The sequence below is a fragment of the Callospermophilus lateralis genome, chromosome 2 (assembly GCF_048772815.1).
Source record: "Callospermophilus lateralis isolate mCalLat2 chromosome 2, mCalLat2.hap1, whole genome shotgun sequence".
NCBI classification, from domain to species: Eukaryota; Metazoa; Chordata; class Mammalia; order Rodentia; family Sciuridae; genus Callospermophilus; species Callospermophilus lateralis.
The window spans coordinates 83781280-83806917 of NC_135306.1; the positions used below are offsets into that span (position 1 = coordinate 83781280).

Below are 25638 nucleotides of genomic sequence, written 5' to 3' on the forward strand. Positions count from 1 at the left end.
CTTCCCTCTCTTTGTTATAAATGTAATTGTGGGAATAGAACAAACTTATGAATTGTACCATTTTCCTGCAGCCAATAGGTTGTTGCTATTTATTTGGGTCTCTATAACCTCATAGGCTATGACAGTAATGTTTGATGATTTAATAAAATGAACATTAACTCCCAACCAAACGCAGACTAATCTCATGTTAGAAAAGAACACCTATAAAAGGGCATCCTCTGTCCCTTTGAACAAAGTCCAAATCCATAGTTAATAGGAATCCATCCAAGATTCCCAGTTTGGGACAATGAAGCAAACCTACTGTGGATCTGAAGATTCACTAGCAATGCTGATAAGTGGTGTGGTTAAATACACAGGCATCATTTGAGAAAACTATGTTGAACTTAGACCTCTGGGTGTTTCATATGTACTTATGAACTCCTGCTGGGAACTATTTTCTTGGAGGGTGGGAGGCCATTTACGGGGGACTGAATTCAGGGGCACCCGACCCTGTGCCACATCCCTATCCCTATTTTGTGTGTGTGTGTGTGTGTGTGTGTGTGTGTGTGTGTTTTAATTAGAGACAGGGTCTCACTGAGTTGCTTAGTGCCTCTCTAAATTGCTGAGGCTGGTTTTGAGCTCCCGATGCTCCTTCCTCCGCCTCCCCAGCCGCAGGGATTACAGGCGCAGGCCCTGCTGGGAACTATTTGAACATTACCATAGCAAAGAACTAAAGATAGTTTGGTTTGTCTTCCCATGTGGACCTGTAAAATGGTACTATTCAACTTTCTACTTCCCTAATTCTGTAAAAATAAGTTTCATCATTCAAGATGACATTTGTATTCAACCTAAAACTTCAATTCTCTGGGCACGGGCTACCTCCTGCTCCATATCAGGGACCTGTCACTGTGGATTCAGCAATAGTTCCAGTCCAGTTGATTGTCTTCTCTGAGCCCTTCCCATAGGATGTAGCAGTGGGTGGACCAGGTATATTACTCATTAGTGTCTACGGCTGGTCTCCACAGGAGCCCCTTTGCACTAACTTTCTAATGCATCCCCAGGCAGGTGCAACAGGACATGCCTAACTTGGGGTACCTCCTCCAGGAGTATACTCACATTACAATTTTCCTGGCGAGTGTTTTTCATCACATAGAACCACTGGACTTTAAAAAAAAATAGCATGGGAGATAATTGTTTTAGAACCATATATTGGCTCTTTCTCAGTCCTTGAATATGTTCCCCAAAACCATGTTCTCTTTATCCAAAGCTAGATAACAGGGCACTTCTTTTTCTCTGTTTTTGCTTTAACAACAAGAGTTTATGGTGGGTATGACTAGGGAAATAGATCACATAATGGTTGAACATCATTCTTACCCACAAGGAGGCATATGATGAGCTACCCCTGATAAGATAAATATGATGGAACAGAGACCATCCTGATAATTTCCTGTCTTCAGGGTTGGACTTAAAAGTATACATTCTATTGTTTCATAACACCTGTTCCTTGGTGGCTGGCAAAATGGTGTTCCCATGTCTGTAAGCCCATCCTTGAAACGTACTGGATATGAAATCTTCTCCCTGGTCACATCCTGTAGAATCTTTGTAAAAAACCCCAATGGTAGTTTTTAGTAGCTGCTTTCTACAACCAACTGATTTTGACATCATTTACTAGCTGTATGACATTAGCTAAATTTTGCATTTGCAAATTGGGGGTAATAATAACTATCATAGGATTACTGTGAGGATTAGTAGGCATATATAGATGCAGTACATATATAAGTACAAATAAGACTAGACACTCTGAAAATGCTACCCTTTATCATCATCAAAGGGAGAAAAAATCATTCTTTTATTTACTCCAAGTACTGGACATATTGGCATGCTTTGCAGTGGCCTTACTAAAAGGTTTTGTAATTATGATGGACTTATCTGTAAAGAGACAGTGAAACTTCCCCTATAAAATTCATTAAAAGTAGGCTGGGGTTGTGGCTCAGTGGTAGAGTGCTCACCTAGCATGCATGAGGCACTGGGTTTGATCCTCAGCACCACATAAATATAAAATAAAGATGTTGTGTCCACCTAAAACTAAAAAATAAATATTAAAAAAAATTCACTAGAAGTAAAGGCAGGTAGTCTCTGACCTTTTGGTACTGTTTAGGATGCCTGTTCATGTGCATTTGGCACACACATTCTAAGAATGCTCACAACAGATATCTTCCACAAGGCAGGCATGACCAGTACCCAGTAAGATGGTTGGATTGGCAATTACTCTCTTTAGAAAGGGAGTAGTACTTGCTACTGTGCTTAGACTGAGAGAATTATGAAAATTGAAGGTGATACAAGCTGAGCCTAATCCACCAATAAATAAAAATTTCTCCATATAAGTTTTGCCAGTAACTCTAACAGAAAGTTGGAGTGTTTTGATCATATTCTTTTTTTGTGCTTTTGCAAAAAGGTGATTTACCCTCTAACTAAGATTGCATATGGAAAAATAGAATATTGTGGACTTATTTCTAAAACTTATATCTTGGCCCTCCCACTTACAGTGGTAATGAATCTACAAAATAAACTATCTTTTCAGTAAAAACATAAATCTTTTAAAGAAAATGAAGCAAAACTTTAGACAAGTCTTCCAGACAAAATGTACTTTAAATACATTGGGCAAAATTCTTTCCCCTCACCATCAGAAATAAAGGCAGCTTTTCCAAGACTTAGGAGAAATCAGAAAAGATAGATGGAAAAAGCTTGTAACTAAAACATTACCTATTTTGTTAAACAAAATAAAAGACTCAAAGGCCTCATTACTTTAAAAAAAAATTGGTTTGAAACAAAAATTGGATGTACTGCCTTCATCACAACCATCCATAAAAGAGTGATTTGGAAAATATGAGAATCATTTCATGGGCTAAAAAATAAAATTGTTTCCTTTGAGATATGCTCACAAAGCACCAGGAGAGTGCTTACCCCATGCCAGATATTTTGTCAGTGTTAGTTCTTCCCACTTTTCTAAGGACCCCTATGGCATGTGGTGATAAACAGTGACATGGTTTTCCAATATGGTTAAACTACTGACACAAGGCTGACAGGCCTGATTCCCTTGCAAAGAGAAAACACAGGCCATTGGCTACCAGAATGTGAGAAGTAGTTCATGGTTATCCCCAATGGACAAAGCCCACCCCACTTTATATTAGCAAGTCCAGGTAGTCACCTGGCCTCTCTGAACCTCAGTTTCCTCATGTACAAAGTGGAAAGCCTAATCATATCTGCTAATAGTGTTTGTATGATGCTAAACTAAGGTACGTTTTAGGGAAAAAATGTTACCCTTAAACTCCTTAAAGGGCCATTCAAATGATAATTATCTATGAATCCTATATCTATATATGGGTGACAAAGGCATGAATTTGCAGTTCCAAAGTTGGATGGAAATAGCTTTGAAATGGTAAATGAATAATGCTAAGTTTCACTCTATTACCCATGCTGAGGCTAGAGATATCCAACTTCTATCTTTGCGTAAGTTTGTCCAATTATGTACCACTCAGCAAAGGGATCTGATTCTTCTCAGCTTCTTCCCCAGTCCATCTTACCATGATGTACCATTAAAGAGGAGCTCAACTTCAATATTAATACTCACATTTATACCCTTCATAACTACTAGAGAGAAATTTCAAGATGCTAAAAAGTTTGTTCTTGGGACATTATCTCTTTACTAATGATAAATATCATCACTGGAGGAAATAGTCCCCAAGTTCAGAGTATCATGGACAATAGTGTGGCTCTTTTCAGGCCCAGATAATTTTTTTTCTGGCAGACAAAAAAGAAAATTGAGTTTGTCTGATGTGTTTGAGGAAAAAATCTATTGTGCCTGCTCAAGTGTTATTTTGGGTAAAAGAACTCAACCCTTCCTTTTAACTTCTCTGAGGACATGTGCTTTGGGTGAGTCATTGCTTCTAGAATGGACCCAAGTTGCTGGCTTTTCAGATAGGTTTCAGACATCTATGTACTTCATACCACAGTAACAGAAAATTCTTTTCAGAGAGCTTCAACAATGAAGGTGAGTAAACAAGTTCACAAAACTGACACAACCTGAAGTTTCATGTACAGCTTGATGTGGGGCTGAAATGATAAAAGGATCCAGTTTTTTTCAATGTCTTAGCTCTGTTCCTTCAATATTGGTTCATCTCAGGCATCTTATCTCCTGGATGCCCTGTGGCTGCCTGCAACTTTAACCTTAATTACAAGAAAGGGTCCTGTTAGCATTGCCATTCAAAGTCCTGACGTTAATTCTGCTTGGATTGGCTTAGCCAACTTACCTACCCCAACCCAATCTCTGTGGTCAGCAGATGGAATGTGCCAGATGGTACCATTCAGGTTGTGTGCATTATCCCAAAGGTAAAGGGCAAGAACGCACTGATCTGGAACACTGGTTAAGCAAAGAGAAGTTTGGGTGTTCGGGAGGAAACCACCTAGGCAGCTAATCCATACTGTAAGAGGTTTGGATTTTATGTGAGAGTGACAATGGTTTAGTTTTGTTTTGTTTTGCTTTGCTTTGAATAGTTCTTTATGAGAGAAGAAATAAAGACTGGCAAAGGTAGGCATAAACTGGATACTCCTCTCTATTATAAATACATATACTTATCATAAATGGTATCTATGTTTTAAGTATCTATATTTATCTTAAATGGTAACAAACGGATATTTTCAGATTTTAAAATTTATCTTTTTATATGAAATTGTACAATTCAATCACTATTTCAATTGCCCTATATTCTGAAAGAAAGAAAAAACATGAATGTCAAACATTTCTAAGAATAAATGTAAGGAAAACAGAGGAAAAAAGAAATCATACAGATGATATGAAGTATCAATGGGAAAGTATAAAAGTAAAAAGTCATGATCCTATAAATAGAATATATAATTTGACTTTAGTAAATATTTAGCATTAAACAGTCTAAAATTTCCTACTTTATCCCCTCAGCCAGAGAAAAAGCCATAGAGAATTCAATCTATTTTCTAAGGTATAAAACTTCCAGCCTATTTTAATTTTCAATAATAAGCACCTTTGCATTTTATAATTTCTTCGTATTTACCATTTGTCAAAAATATTTTTATGTTGTTTCAAAGTACACCACCAAAATTTGGAAGATCACGTGTCATAATTATCCCGACTAGATTTTTGCCATTGCTCACCTCATAATCCCTTGCCACTCTACCAATGATAGCTTTGAAAGGAATGTCCTACATTTGTTATTATACAGGTAAAACTTTCTGAACATTTGAAGCTAAATTTCTTCTTTCCTTCAAACTTAGCTGGGTTTACAAATAGAAAGGTACCACAAAGCCATTGCCACTTCATTGGAGTGTGTGAATATGTACATATACAAATACAAATGAATATCTACAAGGATCACTATAGTACTCAAGAAATGGTGCCCACATCCTAGGCTGCAGAATACCTCTGACTAGCCGGAAATACCACAGAAGAGGGTCATTCACTTGAACGTAGGCACTTTTGCTTTGCTTTGCATAGTTCTTTATGAGGGAGAAATAAAGACTGGCAAAGGTAGGCATACACTGGATACTCCTCTCTATTATAAAATACATATACATAAGTTGCCAGCCTCAGCAACTTAGCACTACATTGTTAGCAGCCTCAATTGAATTTTTTTTTTTTTTACTCAAACGCCTCTAATAACCAGTCAGATTCAGGGAAAATGGTAAGATTTGCTAGAGGAATCCTGGAAATCAGAAAGGATCTGCAATGGAGTAGGAGGAAGGAAGGATCATAAGGCACTACTAATGGTCACCTTCCACAAGTACAGGTAAGTAAAAGTGCTAACTGCCATTACTAAAGGAAAACAACTGGCAAGGAACATTTTAAGGACAAAACTTCATTTGCATAAAGAAAATAAAACTTTCTTCTAGATTTTCTTCTATGTTGCAGGAATTTGAATATAATAAGAGAACTATTTATGTTAATAGTAACATTCTATTGTATAAAGTAGAATAGTGTCCTAATTAAAACAGGTTTTCCTAATGGAAAGAACTACAGTTTACATATGTTATGAAACCTTCCAAAATAGGAAAAAAAAAACTCACTCATTTTCAATTAATATTTTGTAACAATTAAACCATGCATAGGAAAGCAATAAAATTTATAAGGATACATTTATTTTTTCATTACTGTCATTTATTTCTGGTTCATGCACAAAAACAATTCCATTAGTACATTTATTGTATTATCCATTTCAGTGTCTATACCATTATATTAATTTGGATATGTGAAATTGATGAATATCATAATCATTGCTGTTAGCATTCCACCCAATTGTAATAAGATTCAGACCAATGTTTCCAAATATCACACAAAAACTAGCAAAAGTAGCAGAGACTAATTATACTTCCTGTATTCAAACAAGACTGTGACCATAATAAAAAGCCAAGGTGAGCCATAGCATTTTGCCCTCTCCCTTGCCTAAACACATTTCACAAATTCAGGAAAGATCCTTAAACTTTTAACAGTCCTCACTCCCTGGGGAAAGGCACAGAATAGTATCTCCTTTTGTGGAAAGAACATGGGGCCAAGCTATCAGAGAGCTGGGCTCACATCTGGTTCTGTCTGAGTGACCCTGTAACCTAATTACACTTCTGTGAAGTAAAGATCAGGGCCTATGATGCTTAGGAAATGATGATGCTAAAAGAGTGCATCAGAGTATGCTAGTGATTTTCAAAATGTGGTCCTGCAGCATTGCCACCTGGCAATTTATAAGGAATGCAGAACTCTTGGGCCCTATTCCAGATCTATACCATCAGCAATCTGTGTTTTGAGAAGTCCTCTTCTGATGAACACCACAGCTTGAGAACCACTGGATTAGATATAAACTACATTTAAAAAATTCAGTGGAGTGCAGTGCTTGCCCGTAATCCCAGTGACTTTGGAGGCTGAGGCAGGAGAATCGTCAAGTTTGAGGCCAGCCTCAGCAACTTAGCAAGACCCTGTCTCAAAATGGAAAAAAGGGCTGAGGATGTAGCTCAGAGGTAAAGTGGTAAAGTGCCCCTGGATTCAATCCCCAGTAGCAAAAAAAGAAAGAAAAGAAAGAAAGAAAGAAATTCAAAGCCCCAAATGCAAGGTAAATTAAATACATCTAAACTCTCTTCAAAAGGTTCAATTTCTGGCGGGGGCAGTGACACACACCTGCCTGTAATCCCAGCGGCTCAGGAGGCTGAGACAAGAAGATGACAAGTTGAAAGCCAGTCTCAGCAAAAGTGAGGCACTAAGCAACTCGGTGAGACCCCGTCTCTAAATAAAATACAAAACAGAATTGGGAATGTGGCTCAGTGATCCCTGAGTTCAATCCCCAGTACCAAAAATAAATAAAATAAAAAATAGGTTCATTTTATTAGACCTCATCATTGCTGCATGGGACTGATTTTTCAGGACTGCAGTAGTGAAAGCATCTCAAACTTCTTTGGAAATTCTTAAAAATAAACAAACAAATAAATAAAGGAGTCTCAAAGATAAAAATTAGGGCAATTTTAACTAGTAATAGCCAATGAAACTTAATTATACTTCTAATTAGGAAAGTTACAATTTTATATTATTTTTTACTTTCTTATGGTTATGAATAAAACATTTCCTAACTATAAAGACTTTCTCTTCAACCTTGTGAATATGTAATAAAATGTTCAGGTTTGTAACTATAATAAAAGATGTACTTTGTCAATATAAAATTACTAACTGTACACATAAGGGGTTTTTACAATGCTAAAATAATAAATTGAAAATTTGAGTCATTCTACACATTATGATAACTAGGGTTGCTTTGACTATCTTGTTTTTTTAAATTCCTAATTCTGTAAAACTTTTGCCAAGAAAAATTCATACATGGATATGATGGTTGCATAATCTATTCTCTGGTAACAGTATAATTATAATAAAATATGTAATTTTTTATATATAAAGATAAAATATTTATAATTATAAATAAGTGATAAATAAATAATGCTTTACCTTGCTAAATTATCCTGATCTTTCCTAAATTAGACTACCACACTAATAGGATTAGTTCAACTTCACAGTCTATTTAATCTTCATTTTCTGAGATTAATAAGAAGTACACTATTTAGAGGAAAAAAAAAATCTCTTTTCAATTGCCTCACACTATGTTTTTAAACATGGCTCCCAAGACATCAAAGAGAATCTGCACTGTGGATAAAATATCCTAAACAGTACAAAGAAAAACAATTGATTTGGAAAATGCATAAATTTGAAATACACTTTTATAATTTCTTTTCCATTTTAATGTTAAAAACATTCTAATCTAAGATTAAGCAAGAAACATATGTACTAAAACTAAGACCTGAATCCTGGCAAGAATTTATTGATATAGTTATTTTGGAGGATTTGTACTGTTACAACAGAAACTTAGTTCTTAAAGCACTTATTCAAAAATCACTGGGTTCATTTTATTTTATTTGAAGACAAGTCATTCCTGCAGCAGGAGGGCTAAAACTCAGGAAAACATCACTACAAGATTCACTGCAGTCATCTTGGACTCTGATGTTAGAGCAGCATGCCCTAAATAAATTCACATCAATAAATCTAATAACATAGCACAGCTCACAAGATGCTAAATAAACAATGTACATTTAACATCAGATTGTATCCAAACTGGTTTTACTCTTCTTAATTGACTGCAGTGAAAAATTTTAAGTGCATCCATGATACACAATTTTAGAGAAAAGAGTTGTTTAAATATATCTTTTAGGATAGGTACAGGTATATCCATAATACCAAAATCGGCTTAAAAAAAAACTTTTTATCACTGTGTTCAGGTACTGGATTTTTATAATACTCTCACAAAGTTCTACACATCAAATAATCTAAGCTGGTTAAAAAGGATGACGAAATAAATGCAACATTTAATATAATTTTTATTTGTTTAATTTAGTAAATGTAGAATGTAACGGTTTCAAGGCAAATTCTGGATTATTTCAGTCACAATCCAACAGCATGATTCTGAAGAACAGTTTTATCTTCAATATCTACCCATCTCTACACAAACACACGCATGGAAATCCAAGTACATATATATTAGTTTTCAACAACTCAGGGTTTTCAACAACTCTAGAATTCAGATTTTAAATTCTGAAACACTTCAAAATTATCCATTTTGATGCAGGCTATAACCATAAGGAGATAAAAATTCATGCAATGATACTCAGGGTTTTTTTTAAAGTAAATCCATTATTTGATAATTCAATGCTGTATAAAGTGCATTGATATCTAAAATAAAACAAAGTGCCAATTTTATCATGAATTAATAACATATTTATTGTCTTGAAACCAAACAGGCCCAAGTTACTTCTTGTTTTTTTGGTTTTCTTTTTGAGTCAGCTCTCTATAAACTCATTTCCCTCAAATTTCCTGTGTAATAAAAACCAAGATATTTCATTTCTTCTTTGCAGTTAACAAGATATGGCAAAGGGTTCAAGGTAGATATGTTCTTGATAATTCAGAGTCAGAAAGAACTTCTTCTTGAGCAGAAGGTTCATAATCTCCTGCATTTTCAGCCAATTCAATATCTAACTCATCATTACTTTCTGCACTGTAATCAACTTCTTCAAGGAATCGAGGTTCATCTTCATCCAAAACATAAGTGGTAGGGCTGTAGCCAAAACATACGGAACATGTAAGACTTCTTGAGATTTTAAGATTCTAATAAAGGGTTATTTTACCATACTGCATTAACTTTGATTCCAATATGATACAAACAGTTTGCATTAACTTTAAAAAACTTTTATCTAAATGAATAAGTTGAGTGATTTGTAATAGTTGAAAGCTTATATTGAAAATTAGGGGTGACACTCCTTGGTATTTTTCCAAAAGATCAAAAACTGGCATAATACAGTGATATAGTTTACAGCAGCACAATTCACAAGAACTAAATTATGGAATCAATCCAAAGCTTGTCAATAATGGATTAATAAACTATGGGGTATATATATCACAATATATATATACCAGTGTGTGTATGTGTGTATGTGTGTGTGTGTAGTCCTATTCAGCCATAAAAAAGGAATGAAATTATGGCATTTGCTGGTAAATAGAAGGAAATGGAGAATAACATGCTAAGTGAAATAAGCCAAACTCAGAAACTCAAAGGTTGAATGTTTTCTCTTATTTGCAGAAGCTACAGTAAAATAAAGGAAAGGGGGAAGGGAGAATAGGATAATATAAAGAACCAATCAAATACAAATTAATAGACAAGGAAAAGGAAGTCAAGGAGTATAGAGGAAGGAGAATGGGAGAGGAAAGAGTGGGAAACGGTGGGTATCACGAACTGAAGTTGATTTCCATACGTGTATGGTTTGTTGGGATGATCCCAAGTATTATGTATAACTATAAAGCTCTAATTTAAAAAAAAAAGAAAAAGAAAATAAGGGGTGAAATGCTAACTTTTAATGATATTACAATAGTGTTAATATACATTTTACCATTAGATAGCTACAAAAAAAATAGTGGACTCTCATTAGGTCACTTCCTTGAAAGATTTCATTGATTTGCAGGCTATTAAGATTCATTTTTAAAGTTCTATTTTAATCACTGTAAATCAGGCAATAAATAATTTCAATCAGCCTTATAAGAAACTATGGTTATCTAATTGGTTCTGTGAATAATGCACTAAAATATTTAAGTCTACAAAGTGATAACTGCCATAAACTGGCCCATATACCCATCCCCGCAATTTTCAGACTGAGAATAAAAGTGAAAAACTAGTGAGAACAAATTACATTGTTAAATTATGTGCATGCATGAACATGTAACGGTGAATCTCACCACTATGTGTACACACACACACACACAAACACACACACACACATTTTTTTGGTGGTGGTGGGGATTGAACCTAAGACCTTGTGGATGCAAAGCAAGCACTTTACCAACTGAGCTACATCCCCAGTTTTTTTTTGTTGTTGTTGTTTATAATTTATTTATCTTTTTTTCCCACTTTTTAAAAAGGGGGTAGTAGAGATTAAACCTAGGGTGCTTTACCACTGAATCACATCCTCAGCCCTTTTTATTTTTTATCTTGAGATAGGGTCTCACTAAGTTGCTTAGACCCTCACTAAGTTGCTGAGGCTGGTCTTGAACTTGTAATCTTCCTGCCTTAGCCTCCCCAGTCACTGGAATCACAGGTACACCACCATGCCCAGCCCCACTTTTTTACTGGTACATTACACTTTTAGATAATGATGGGATTTGTTGTTACATATTTGTACATGCACACAATATAACAATAATTATAATGTAATAATTTAAAAGAAGAATCCCATGAATCAGAAAGAAAGGGGATGGAGGGGAGTGGAAGGGGGACACTATACCCAGATTAATTACTTTCTCTAGGGATACAGAATAAGAATTTGCTTGCAAGCACTAAGTGCCTTTAAATATTTCATTAGGTAGGTTGTTTGGGATTAAGACAACCTTTCCAAGGGTTCTGTAACAAACTCTTTACTTCTGAAAAAAAAAAATCACATTATTCAAATTTCTTCCCATTTGTGAGATTTTATACACACACACACACACACACACACACACACACACACACCAGAGAAAACATGATAGAAACAGGTCAAAGCCCATTAGGTAGTGACCAAAGCTACCTAAATTTCATGAAGATGCGTTTGTTTACATACTTCCAAAAAGTATTTCTGATTGCTGAATTAAAAACCATGAAATCAGACAATGAAAAGGAAAATAATCTGTTCAAATGAACAGAGAAGCAGATGTCATTAGACACCTAAAATTAGAGAATTCCTACAACTGAGTATTAAATTCAGTTTGGGTGTCTGGAAGTTAAGGTGAGAAGTGAATGCTAATTGATTAAATGGTTCTAATTTACTGAAAGAAGAAAGCAAAATGCATCTGGCAAGAATACCTTTTCCTTTTAATGAGCTTTAATCTTGCTAGTTAAAAAACTAAAAAGGAGGGTTGCAGTTGTGACTCAGCAGTATGGTGCTCTCCCAACACATGTGGGGTTCTGGGTTCAAGCCTCAGCACCACATTAAAAATAAATCAAATGAAAATGTTGTGTCCAACTACAACTAAAAAATATTTTTAAGACTTTATGTTGCTTTATTTTATTTTTTTATTAATTTTTTTATTTATATGACAACGGAATACATTACAATTCTTATTACACATATAGAGTACAATTTTTCATATCTCTGGTTGTATACAAAGTATATTCACACCAATAAATGTCTTTATATGTGTACTTTGTATAATAATGCCCATCACAATCCACCATCATTTCTAACCCCATACCCCCTTCTCCCTTCCCATCCCACCCCTCTGCCCTCTCTAGAGTTCGCCTATTCCTCCCATGCTCCCCCCTCCCTACCCCACTATGAATCAGCCTCCTTATATCAGAGAAAACATTAGGCATTTGTTTCTTTGGGGGGGGGATTAGATAACTTCACTTAGCATTATCTTCTCTAACTCTATCCACTTATCTGCAAATGCCATAATTTTATTCTCTATTATTGCTGAGTAATATTCCATTGTGTATATATGCCACAATTTTTTTAAAGGAAGAAAATGAATTACAAAACCACCTTGATCTAATATATAGCAAACTTCCTCTTAAAAGTTCAGAGCTTTTATGTGTGAGAGAAATTCTGATGAATGAAGCTGACTGACTTGGAAGATTGGGTAAGACTTCATAACATACCTAACACATGAACAATTTCAGTTTTTAGTTAGGGAACTATGAAAATTACAAGATTATTTGCCTTTTAAAAGAACTGTTTTCATCTTTCTTTAATATACAAAAATTCATTCCTACTCCTTGACCTTGGTGATTTACAGTCTCACAGTGGTCCCAGATGAGTCTAAGAACAGATGGAAAAGCTGAAGAAAAGGAGAAGGAAAAAGATAATTGTATCTTCTCTTGCCATATATTTACTTATCTTCTTGCTGGAGGCTGTCCTAGCAAGAAAAAAATGATGATGAAAATTCAAGGAAGAGAAAGAGTTCCTAAAAGACATGCATTGGTACAGGGACTGGGGAAAAGCAACCAGAACTATAGAGGCTGGCTCCAGAGAGATGAGGCACAAAGACCAGCATCTCCCAACAGATAGGAAGACAAAAATCCACAATGGGTGGCAGGGAGGGTAGGCAAGGGTTATTCAAGACATCTATGGACAGCAGAATGCCAGCTCTATTTGCCTCCCACTGGAAAACAGGTTAGTTCGGGGAGCTCAGACATTGCACTGGGGTCAGAGCAAGGATCTAGTTCCATATGGGAAGCTGAGTACCAGGAAGTTAACCAATATGAACTAAAGAAAGTATTTAAAGAAAAAGCTTACTCTTTTCTAAACTGTAAGTTAATGAGAAAATAATGAGAAAGGCATGATTTAGGAGAAACAGCAATGCCCATGTTTGAGTCAAATAAGTTCCTAAAAAGAAAGGAAACCTGAAGCAATGTTGATTTCAGATGCTGATACATACTTTTAAGACAAAGAAGCACAACCTGGAAGGCAAGGTACTGGAAAATCAAAAGAAGTAATATAAATACTCTCTAGTACAAACTTCCTTGTCTCCTTTGACATGAACTCCATCCATGGCATCACCCCTGCTTATAAGTGTATAAAACCAATCCACTGCTCTTGTTCCATTCCTGCAATCCACACTGACTCCTGTCTTTTCATGTCCTAACAAAATCATGCCCATAGCCTCAGCTTCATGAAGGTCTATACCACAGCTGAAGTACACTGAGTCCCTCCAGCAACTGTTATGGGGCCACCAGTGGGGCCTCAGCAACATCAGTAAGATGCTGAGAGAGGTGGAGGGGCCAGGGACAGACGACAAAGAGGAAGATATCAGTAAAGTCAGGTATATGGAACTAGAAAACACTGAAACAGGGGAAAGGGAAAGGCAGAAGACTACAATTCCCAGCACTTCACAGGAAGCAGTCTTCATAATGCTATTCCAATTGCCATTTTCTAGCCCATTTTTATTAGCTCTCTCCACAATACTTTACTGTAGTGACAATTCTGACACCCTTCTATTTGGCTTGCTTCATTCCTCTCTGATGCTTCTCAGTGGTGAACATATGCTCCTCATCATCTATGCATTCCTCAAAAATAGGTATTTATAGCAATGCTTTTGGTTAATGGCTCTTCCTATGTGCATGTCATCTATGAGTTGAGCTCATTCATTTTTAATTTTTACTTTGATCATTTTCAAATCCAAATTTCTAACCTGGACTTTACCACTGAACTTCTCCTGTACATGTATGGACTTGCTAAATATATATACCTGGCTACCTCACACATGTAATGCAAATGCAGTATGTTAAACATTCATGGTTCTCCCCACTGAGCTATTCCCCAACTCATACAAACCAAAATTCTCCATAAGGAAATCAGCTACTCAGTCTGGGCACTCCTTGCCCTACACTTTATATTAATGCCTTTGATGACGCTGTTTCCTCCAAATAGGCTGTACTTCCCAGTTACCTCCTCATATCCACTCATTTTAAAACATGGTTTAGCCTTATCCTCTGATGTTGTTCCTTAATGCTCCATCCTGGGATTAGTGCCATTTCCTCTATATTTCTTTGTATCCTACAAAAACTTCCATCTGACCACTTATGGCATATGGTTGAAACCACCCACTTGTATGTCTATGTTCTTAATACTAAGGTTGGGAACTGTGATTTACCTGAGTAGTACCTCCCTTCAGCTTTCAGACACCTCAAAGAATCTTTGCTGAGCTCTTTATGGAAAGCAATGAAGTTGACAAGATCATCATTTTTTATATCACCCAATCCCTCTAATTTTATTTTAGTGAAAAAAAATTTAAATCACAAGACCAATCATAGCATTTCATTTTTTCATAAATAATTCCAACTTTTCCTTTTTCCGCCACTACTTCCTTGTGGTCCTCATTTTCTTCACATAAGTTCACTCTTTTGCACTGCTTTGCTTCAGCTGCCTTCCATCATTTGTTCTAACATCCTTCTATTTTGGATTTTAATTCTTATGGTAAAGGTGACAAAGCCAAAAACAATTCTGTAAGAAGCATTTCATTCTAAAAGACAGTAAGCTAAAATTTGACTTCAAAAACAAATCACACATGCTATTTCAAGAAATATATCCAAACTTTCACCCAACTAGCCTTCACACAGGATGAATGCATTGAAATTCTCTACCTTAGATAAGTGTCATTGTCATGCAAAAAGAGTTATAATTACAACTGATTTCCAAGGAGAATCTGAATCTGTTTTGTGCAGATTCAGAAAGTTGTCTGGCTTGTGTTAAACTACTAGGCACCACACAAAAAGAAAGGTAAAAAAATGTGAAAGTATTTACAAACCATTAAACTGTATAAGTATAAAATGCTGATAGTAAGAAAATCTACCTTGCTAAAGAAAAAGTAAATCAGCCTTTCTTAATTCCTAAAAAGCCCAGAAAATGGTCTCACCCAAGCTATCAGAACTAGAAATACTATTTCTACCTTTTAAATTCATAATTCTCCTTTAATCTTTCAATTTTAATATGACTTTGAGAGTAACGTATGTGTTTTAATAAAATACAATAAAGATATCATGGGGTAGAATTTCTGAAACCAACGCCCAAAAAGAAAAATATTCTATTGCCTAATATATCAGCAATTTGCAAACTGTTGTGTCTGGCTTTCTTGTGTTGAAAAGTCAGATCAATAGTATAAGAAAATCTTTCTATTTGCACAAATGCTACAGGATATATTATGTATATAATTTGAAGCCTATCTTATGAGAGATACAGCATCACCTAAATATCACAAGGTAAACAAAACTATTATCACAGGGTAAACAAAATATTCATAGATACTAAATTTAATAATTTCTGTCAGTCTTAAGTGGGTATAGCATACATACATACACACACAGAGCTAGTGTATAGAGTATCTAACAAAAGAATATATAGAAAAAAAGGAAAGAAACTTGCTTATTGCTATTTTTGTTTGAAAAAAAAGTAACTAAGCTGTATCTAGGAAACAGTAATTAAGTCACTAAACTACAACTTACTTTCGCTATGCATCTAAAAACATTCCTTACACATAATAGTTAAACAGTTAAATGACACAATAATGTACCAGAGTTTCAAAAACTAACCTATACATTATGGTAGTTTTGATTATTCACTTGGAGGATGTAAAATATAATGAAAGAACAGGAGAATTTTAGAGTTAGAGCTGGGTCCAATTCCTTATTCTGTCAGGAATTACTATATAGATGACTTTGGGAAGTTCATCTCTCAGTCGCATATACAAAAGGATCATAATACCATCAGTCTTTGATCATTCTCTGTAGAACACTAGAAGGTCTGAGATAATCAACCTTAACAGATATTCAGAATGCATATGTTTATCAGGAGTCCTGAGACCACCCCAGGTTTAATGATTGGCTGGGGAGCCTTAGCATACAATACATTCACACTTATAACATTACAGTAAAAGGATACAAAGCAAAGTCAGCAAAAAGAAAAGGTGCATGGGGCAAAGTCTTGTGGAAACCAAGGCCAAGCAAGGGCAGCTGCTAGAGGCAGAGAAGTCATCAGAGCTTTCATCAAGTTCAAAGGATTGCAGGCAAAAATTGCAGTTCAGAGTTGCCAAGTTTCCTGAAAGAAGGGAAGTGCAGAGATGTGACCCCAACACTCAACAGTTTTCACCAGAGGCATTTGACAAAATCTTAAAACTACACAGTGCAAGAGGCTAAAAAGCAGCAAAAAAGCAGAAAAGAGCAAAACTAATAAAACAAAAACAAGCCACAGAAATATTTTGGCAGTCTTGTGGTGCTGAGAAGAGGGGGAGTCCTTGGCTTTCAACTGGGACCTCGGGAAGGCTGTGACCTAGGAAGCCAGGAGAAGTGAACCAAGGGTTAACTAAGTTTCATACATTTTGCAACCTAACCTCAAGGCAGGTCAGTGGCTCACCAGATTGGGGTGAACAGCCCTAATCTAACACCTATCAGAGAATAGAACAGATTCTCCCTAAAGGAAGATTCCTAAAAGCCTCTGTGAAATTTTATACTAAACACTTAACATTTGAGCAAATATTACCTGACAAATTAAGAAACAGAATCAGGAGAAAAATCCAACAGAAACTGACCCACAGGTGATCCAGTATAGAAGTTATCAGATATAAACTCTAAAATAATTGATTAGTACATCCAAGAAAATAAATAAAGAGAAAAAGAATTTTACCTTCTACTTTCTATTCAAAAAAAGAATCACCTGAGCCAGGCCCAGTGGTGAACACCTATAATATCAACAACCTAGGAGGCTGAGGCAGGAGGATGGTAAGTTTGAAGCCAGCCTCAGCAACTTACTAAGATACCCGGAAACTTAGTGAGATTCTATCTTGAAATAAAAAATAAAATAAAATAAAATAAAAATGACTGGGGATGTAGTTCAGGGGTAAAGCTCCCTTGGGTTCAATACCTGGTACCAAAATAAATAAATAAATAGATAGATAGATAGATAAATGGAAATTACCTGAAAAGCTTAGAACTGGAAAATGTGTAACTGAAAAGAACTCTAATTAAGTCTAAGACTTTAAACAGAAATGAAAAGAGAACTAGTGAAGCAAAGCAATTGGTGAGTAGAAAACTTCACACCAAACCAAAGAAAGCAAAAAGTATCAGAAATTTAAGTTACATATCTACATAAACTAAACATGCAAAGGCGAAAGAATGTGGAAGACATGACATTTAGAAAGCAAATGGCTGGAGATTCTCCAAAAACAAAGAAACACACAAGCTATAGGTTTAAGAGGAACTAAAAGTCCCAAGTTGGAAAATACAAAGAAAAGAAACTCTCAGCTTTAGTAGAAAAAATGCTAAAAACCAGAGACAAGAAAATCCAAACAGATCCAAAGAAAAAACATTATTTTCAATGAAGTAAGAAATAAAATGCAGTAAGATGGCACGGGTGGGTAGAGGAAGGGAGAGAGGGAAAGAAAGATGAAGAGGAAAAGGAAGAAAAGGAGCAAAAGGAAGAAGAACAAGGAGAAGAAGGAGAACCAAACTAGAATCCTATATTGGAGACCGTTTTTAGAAGTGAAACTGAAATAAGATTTCCAAATAAATAAGAACTGAAATAATTCGTTGCTAGCAGACATACACAAAAAGAGAAATCAGAAAGTTTTGATGGAAGAAAGATTATCCATCATAAACTGAAACACAAAAATAGAGGCAGGAATGAAGATCAGTGGGGAAATAAATCATATATGAAGGGTGACTGCCAAAAATAAATGTAATGAAATTTAAAATGTATGTTGTTCAAGTAAAATACACAACAATAGCTATAAAAGGTGGGAAGGTAAGTAGAATTAATTTATTTTCAAGTCCTAGGATTGTCTGTGAAGATGCAAAAGTAGCAATTTAGTTTATATTTTAATAAAGCAAAAATCCGTATTGTAATCTCTAGGGTACCAATAGAGAAATAGTAAAAGAAAACAGAACAAGTTTATAGAAAGACAAAACTAGAATAATAAAAAAATACTTAATTAACCTCAATGAGAACAAGAAGGAAAAAAAACAGATGAGAACAACAGAAAGAAAATAAAGTTACAAACTCAATTGTATCAGTAATACATTAAATGAAAATGGAGTAAATATGCCACTTATAAGACTATGAGGATAGACTGGATTACAAACCACATAATTAGATGCTGCAAACATGATTCACATCTTAAATATAGGGACACAGGAAAGTTGAGACAATAAGAATGGAAAAAGACTAATCATGCAAATACTAACCAGAAAAGTAGGGTAGCTATGCTAATATGTAAGAAAGTAGTACAAAAAGCAAACAACCAAAGGAAGAGACATTTCATAATGATAAAGGAATCAGTCCACAAGAGTCGCATAACAATTCAAAAGTTCTGTGTGACTACCATATAATGATGCCAAAATAAATGGCAAAATTCAATAGAACTAAAAGGAAAAGTAGATACATCTAAGCTCATAGGAGAAAACTGAAAACACTTCTCTAATTACTTGGCAAAACAAGTAGACCAAAAAAAAAAAAAAAATCAACAATGATATGCAAAATCTGAACAACAGATAACAAACTGGATTATCTGAAATACATGAACTGCTACAATCAGCAATAAGATTATGCATTCCTTTCAAATATGAACACATTTACGGAATGTGTATGCTTCCTAATTCTAATGCACCATATTCTTAAGTTTTAAATAGACACTTAAATTTGAGAGAACTAACTTCATTCTTCCAAGAGGATACGGAATATATAACACAAGTATCTGTAATGCACTGTAATATAAGTATCTGTAATGTACTGTAATATAACACAAGTATGTGTAATGTATTGTAAATGTATATGATGATCAAATTACCTACATAGCTAAGTCTTAGAGACTAGGAATCTAACTTAATATTTATGTGTATCTCAATTATAAAAAAACATTTACTTCTCTTATGATAGGCCTCAAGTATTTACTATAATAAAATCTGATCTGGGATCCCCAAGGGTTATATCAGTCCCAAACTTACTTCCCTGGATGATTTTAATCTTCTCTGTACTTGTGAATACAACACCATTTCATCTACTTAGTACAAACATAAATGGTTCACTTTTAGTTATAAGCAATATAACTGATTTCTAGCAAATCAGCAGTGGTGATATGGTTTTCAATTACATGGCATAATTTATTTGCCTAGAAAATATTTCTAAGTATTAGCAATAATGAACTCTCAGGAATGCAAACTCAACTCATGAATGCATACCACAGTCACTGAAAAGGAGGATCTTTCTTTTTAAGATTTGTTTCAGTGGTAAACTACATTAAAAATAAGGTACAATAATACCAGTAAACTTTATTACATAGCTAAGTATTAGACATTGCTGTTTACATCTGGGCATAAGTAATCTATACTAACTTAATTTTCTCAGAAGAAACAGTTCCTGTACATAAATAAACAAACACCAGCTTCACATAAAGAAAGTATCTATAACAGGGGTTAGTACTTCATTCTAGTGTTAATGGTATATTGTAATTAGTGTACTTATACTTATTTTAACCAATAATTTCTACTCAATCTCTCTTATAATGCTTGCAGACAGGACAAGAGCTTTTATCCAAGGAATATTATGATGACAACTGGTCCACAAATCCATAGTAATTTCACATAACTTATTAGAAATATTTTCTAACTTTAACAAATACATCAAATTATATTTTTAAAAAAGAATTAACAAAAAGTATAACTAATGCCAAGTATATTATGCTTAGCATGCTCCAGGACCAGCACACAAGAAAGGGAGAAAGGGAGAGAAATAGAATTTAACATGTGCTAGAACCCAGCTAAAGAAAGAATGGGTAATAATAATGTCTGTTTCATTCTACTATCCTTCCTATCTCCCCAACCCCTTCCCCCCCTCCCATTACTGTGTATATATATGTGAATGCATGACCAATGTGATTCTGCAACCTGTATACTCAGAAAAATGAGATATTATATCCCATCTGAATTCAAATGTATGATATGTCAAGGTCATTGTACTGTCATGTGTAACTAATTAAAACAAAAAAAAAGAAAAAATGGGTAAACTGGATTAGAAAAAATATCCATAAGGAAGCACAGAGAGACAAATGAATAACAATATATTCATTAAAGAATAGACACAGGGAATATAGTGAAGAGGACTAACTTAAATGTAAATGGAGTCCCAGAAAAAGAGAGAGATGGGACAGAAAAATGTTTGAAGAAAGGATGAATTTCCCAAAACTGATAGAAGACATGAAGCCACAAATTTAAAAAACCTTGTGAACCCCAAGCAAAATAAAAATAAAATCATATCTATTTTCAAATCCTAATTACTGAACACCAAGAGAGATTCATAAAAGTAACTTAGTCTTTAAAATACAGATCAAAAGGGGCCATGAAAGGAGGACCCAGCCATTGTCCTAACTCCGTTTTTGTTCCTCTGACTTGTTCTGAGTCCTTCCCAGTTTATTCCACATTCCAGGAACAGAAGAACATGCATGTTTATACCCCATGAGGGGAACCCAAACTGCTCCCTAAGAGGGAGCAATCATTTCATAACAGGAACTGATTTCTCCCTCAAGTAATGAAATAAGCCAGACTCAGAAAGAAAAGGAAATATTCTCTCATGTGGAAACTAGGAAAAGAAAAAAAGGGGGGGGGGGATAAAAAAGGGATCTCAGGAAAACAGAAGGGAGATCAACAGAATAGAAGAAAGGGATCAAGAGGAAGAAAGGGAGGAGGGGAGGGCACGGGGAAGCATTGAGGAATGACAACTACCAGATTGTGCTATCTCCATATATGTCCACAATGGATCCCATTCTTGTATATAATAGACTAACTCAAATACAAAAATAACAATAGAAGGGAGACCAGTAGAGTAATAGGGCAAGGGGATGAGAGGAGAGCAGAGGGGAGGAAAAGGGGTGGTACTAAGTCATGAGATTGATCATATTATGCCATGTGCATGTAAAAAATATGGCATAATGAATCCTATTATGTATAATTATAATATGCCCACTAAAATAAAAAATAATGACCCCTCCAAAATATTCATCAGCATCAGCAGAATCTCAGAGAATCAGTCATGAGATAATGATCAACTGGACCACAGTTTGAACAAGACCTCTTACACATATCTCTTGCAACCTGCCCTAATTCTTCCCTATATGATCCTGGACCTCTTGTCAGTACCCCAAGACAGAATTTAGGATGCTAGTCCTCATGTTTCACTCCAGTGTGGCCTGGCTTAATAATAAATTCCTTCCTTTCTTCACATCACCCTCTCTCTCTGATTGGGTTCTCCAAGTGATGGGTGGCTGAATCTAGTCTGTTGGGGCCCTTAGAATCAGGCAGAGGCCTAGAACCTTAGTAACAGCCACAACCACACATGGCTAACTTGACAGTTCAATGGTGGAAGATAGACGTAAACAGAATGATAGTCTCAATGTGCTTAAACAGTAAATGTCATCTAGATTCTCTACCAGCAAAACTGTCCCTCAAAAATGAAGTTGATAACTTGGTGTTCCTTGAGAAGGAAAACTATGACCCCAGGTAAAACCAAAAAATAGTAATAAAAGAGAGAGGGATGGAGTAAATGTGTGGTGAGACTGCATAAAATATACCTGTAAAATTTAAATGCTCAAAGTATTATATTTTTAAAACAGCACAATTCTGGCAGAGGAAGATTAGCTTGAAATAGTAAAAAAGCTTTCTCATATGCAGAAGCTGGGGGCAGGGAATAAAATGGGAGATCTCACAAAAATAGAAGAGATACCAATAGAGTAGAGGCAGGGATGGAGATGGAGGGTAGTGGGGAGGGAATAGGTAAGTAAAGTACTGGGGAATGAAATCTACTAAAGTATGCTACATCCATGTATGAATACACCACAATGAATCCTGCTTTAATATATAATTACAATCTAATACTACTACTACTACTACTAATAATAATAATAGAAGAGACAGCACTAGAGAAGAGCAAGTAGATCAGGGGAGGGAGGAAGGAAGGGAAAAGGAAAGTACTGGTGATTGAAACTGATCAAATTATGTTGTGTGCATGTTCAAATATGGCATAATGATGTATGATTATAATGCACCAATATTTTTTCTAAAAAAAGGAAAAGAAAGATTATAGAAGGGTCAAATTAACTTTAAAAAATTGATACCTCAGTTTCACATTAATACCAGGAAACAGATAATCAACAATGATAAAGAAGGGATCCAGAAGAAGACAATAAAGAGCAAAGGACAGAGAAGCCACCTTACTATGATTTATCTGATGGACTTACACTGGGGAATGTGGCTTCACCTGCTTCTGATTCTAAATTCAGTCATAAGACATTTCCAATATTACCCAGTAGAACTCTCATCCTTCTCTCAAACATAAATGATTACAAACAGCTTCCTTGAGAGTTTTATTGTTTTTGCCTTCCCAGCTTCAATTAAATTCATACGCTATTTCCAGGTTAAAACCATTGCTTAGTATATTTGACAGTGGTTTCAAAACTACCAATTGGTCTAAGGGATTAAAATCTAACCTCCTTATACTGGTACATGAGGCAGTAAGACAACACCACCTTCCTACAAACCTCCAGAAATTTAATCCAATTGAATTTTTAAATTTTATATAGCTATCTATCAGTATTCAACTCAATATGAGACTGGTTTTAGGCACCATGACTGGCATATTTCACAGGGCTGAAGCATATACATGTGGTCCCTGAGGCTAAATAGGTGGTAGCCAGGTGAAAAACTTCTCTTCAAAGTTGGTATAGAAAAGTATATGTTTTCAGGCCCTTATTCAGTAGAGTAGAAGGAGAATGAGAGGGAGAGAGGAGAGATGGGAAGGGGGAGGAATGCAGAATTAATTTTTAAAAATCATGCTATATGCATATATAAATGTACCTTAGGGAATTTCACCTTTATGTATAAATAGAAAGAACCAATAAAAAATAAACAGATGAAAGGAAAATCAGTAGAGCAGAAGAAGGAGAATTGGGATAGAAATGAGGAAAAGGAAAAGGCAAGAACTTTAAGTAAAATTGAATTCCATGCACGTATGATTTTGTCGAGCTGAACTCAACTACTATGTAGAACTATAATGTTCTAATAAGAAATTTCATGTTTGAGAGGCTGGGGATGTGGCTCAAGCGGTAGTGCACTCGCCTGGCATGCGTGCGGCCTGGGGTTCAATCCTCAGCACCACATACAAAAAAAAAAAAAAAAAAAAACAAAGATGCCATGTCCGCCAAAAACTAAAAAAGAAATAAAATAAAAATAAAAAATTTATATATGAAGAGAGAAATTTCATGTTTGATAAAAAGGAAAATTCAACTATTTATTATTAGAAATGAAAAATGGTATATAATTTGGCATAAATTGAAAACACTGATAAAATTAAAACCTGTAAACAAAACTTGGTGATTAAATTCTTATATATCAGGGCAGGGGCGGGGGGGACTGGGTAAGACAGGCTTAGACTAGAGTCCAGCAATGACCAGGAAGAATTAATCACAAAACCATTAAGAGGATAAGCAAAGAGATTACACAAGACCAGGAAGGGAATAATCATTCAAAATGAGCTAGCAAACTACAAGGCTCATGGGAAACAGTGGATGAACTTACCAACACAAGACAAATAAATAGCACAATCTAAACAACTTTGAATGTGATTAGGATCTTCAAAGAAGGAAAGAATAACAGTTATAAAAATAAACAAGAAATTGTGAAATAAAAAGATACAGAAACAAAAGAGTCAATTAGATGTGAAATATGGAGTCATTAAAGTAAAACTCTCCCATGACTAGTCTAGAAACAACTGAAGAGTGAATTATAAAATGCTACTAAAGACTACAATACACCTAAATTGCAGCTGAGACAGGGAATAGGAAAAATTACTTAGGAGATATGTGGAGGACAGACTGAGAAACTCACTCTGGGATTCTGAAGAACAGAATAAAAGGTAAAGAAGAAAATTTCAAAGAGAAAGTTGCTGAGAATTTTTCAGAATTGAAGTGTCTAAAATTAAAAGTGCAATCTTAGTGTCGAGGAAGATATATTAAAAGTAAATCCACTCCTGGTGCTGGGGTTAGGGCTCAGCAGCAGAGCACTTGCCTGGCATGTGTGAGGCACTGGGTTGGATCCTTAGCACCGCATACAAAAAATAAATAAAATAAAGTCATGTTGTCCATCTACAATTACAAAAAATAAATACACTCCTAAATACAGCACACTAAATTCAACAGCACTGAGGATAAGGATTAAGTCTTAAAAGACGAGGAGGCATGGACATTTTGATAGAAGAAAGAGCAAAGGCAAAAGCCCTGGGATAACAAAGAGATTAACATATAGAACAATAGTTCTTGAGGTGTGGTCTTTGTCACTAGTCTATGGTGAACCAAATACAAAAATCAAAATGAAGCATTCAGAAATCTTTATAACAGGGGCTGAGGATGTGGCTTAAGCGGTAGCGCGCTCGCCTGGAATGCGTGTGGCCCGGGTTCGATCCTCAGCACCACATACAAACAAAGATGTTGTGTCCGCCGAAAACTAAAGAATAAAAAATATTGAAATTCTCTCTCTCCCTCCCTCTCACTCTGTCTTTAAAAAAAAAAAAGAAACCTTTATAACAATTTGATGTATGAATTATATGTCTGGCAAATATCATAATGAGAAATTAGAACATATATTTGTATTCTTCAGGGTCCTCTTTCCATTTTTTTAGTACTTCATTTTTCCATTTTAATTCAAGTATCAATCAAGAACAAACTGGAAATAAAAATTGATCCTTTACCATAGTTTAAAAGTTCAAAAGCATGATTCCAAAGATTAGAAAACAGACAGTACAATTATAATTGTAAAAACACAATGAAAATAGGACAAGCTTAAAAGAGAGGAGGAATGCTGGATCTCAGAGACTCCAATAGCAGCTGAAACACAACTGAAGGTTTCTAAGCAAGAGAATGATGACCACACACACAGAAGCTGAGGGATGCAAATAGTACAGGGAACAAGATTAATCAGGAGGTTGTTGAAGAAGTCCTAGAAAAAGATTGTTCCTTCAACTAGTGTCACAATAGAGATGGTGGAGAAAATA

At 35.2% G+C, this 25638-nt stretch overlaps 1 protein-coding gene across 7 annotated transcripts in view; it reads right to left on the reverse strand.

Moving 5' to 3' along the window:
* Positions 1–25638, reverse strand: part of Agtpbp1 (ATP/GTP binding carboxypeptidase 1) — a 207684-nt gene that overhangs the window by 15987 nt on the left and 166059 nt on the right. For 5 of the 7 annotated variants that reach the window (XM_076846133.1, XM_076846132.1, XM_076846131.1 and 2 more), the window contains one exon: positions 6174–9644. The exons of the other annotated variants lie outside the window; for them this stretch is intronic. In XM_076846133.1, coding sequence (XP_076702248.1) covers positions 9467–9644 — 178 coding nt within the window. In that variant the 3' untranslated portion in view covers positions 6174–9466. Of the gene's footprint in view, positions 1–6173; positions 9645–25638 lie in introns of those variants that run through there. 7 annotated transcript variants of the gene reach the window in all.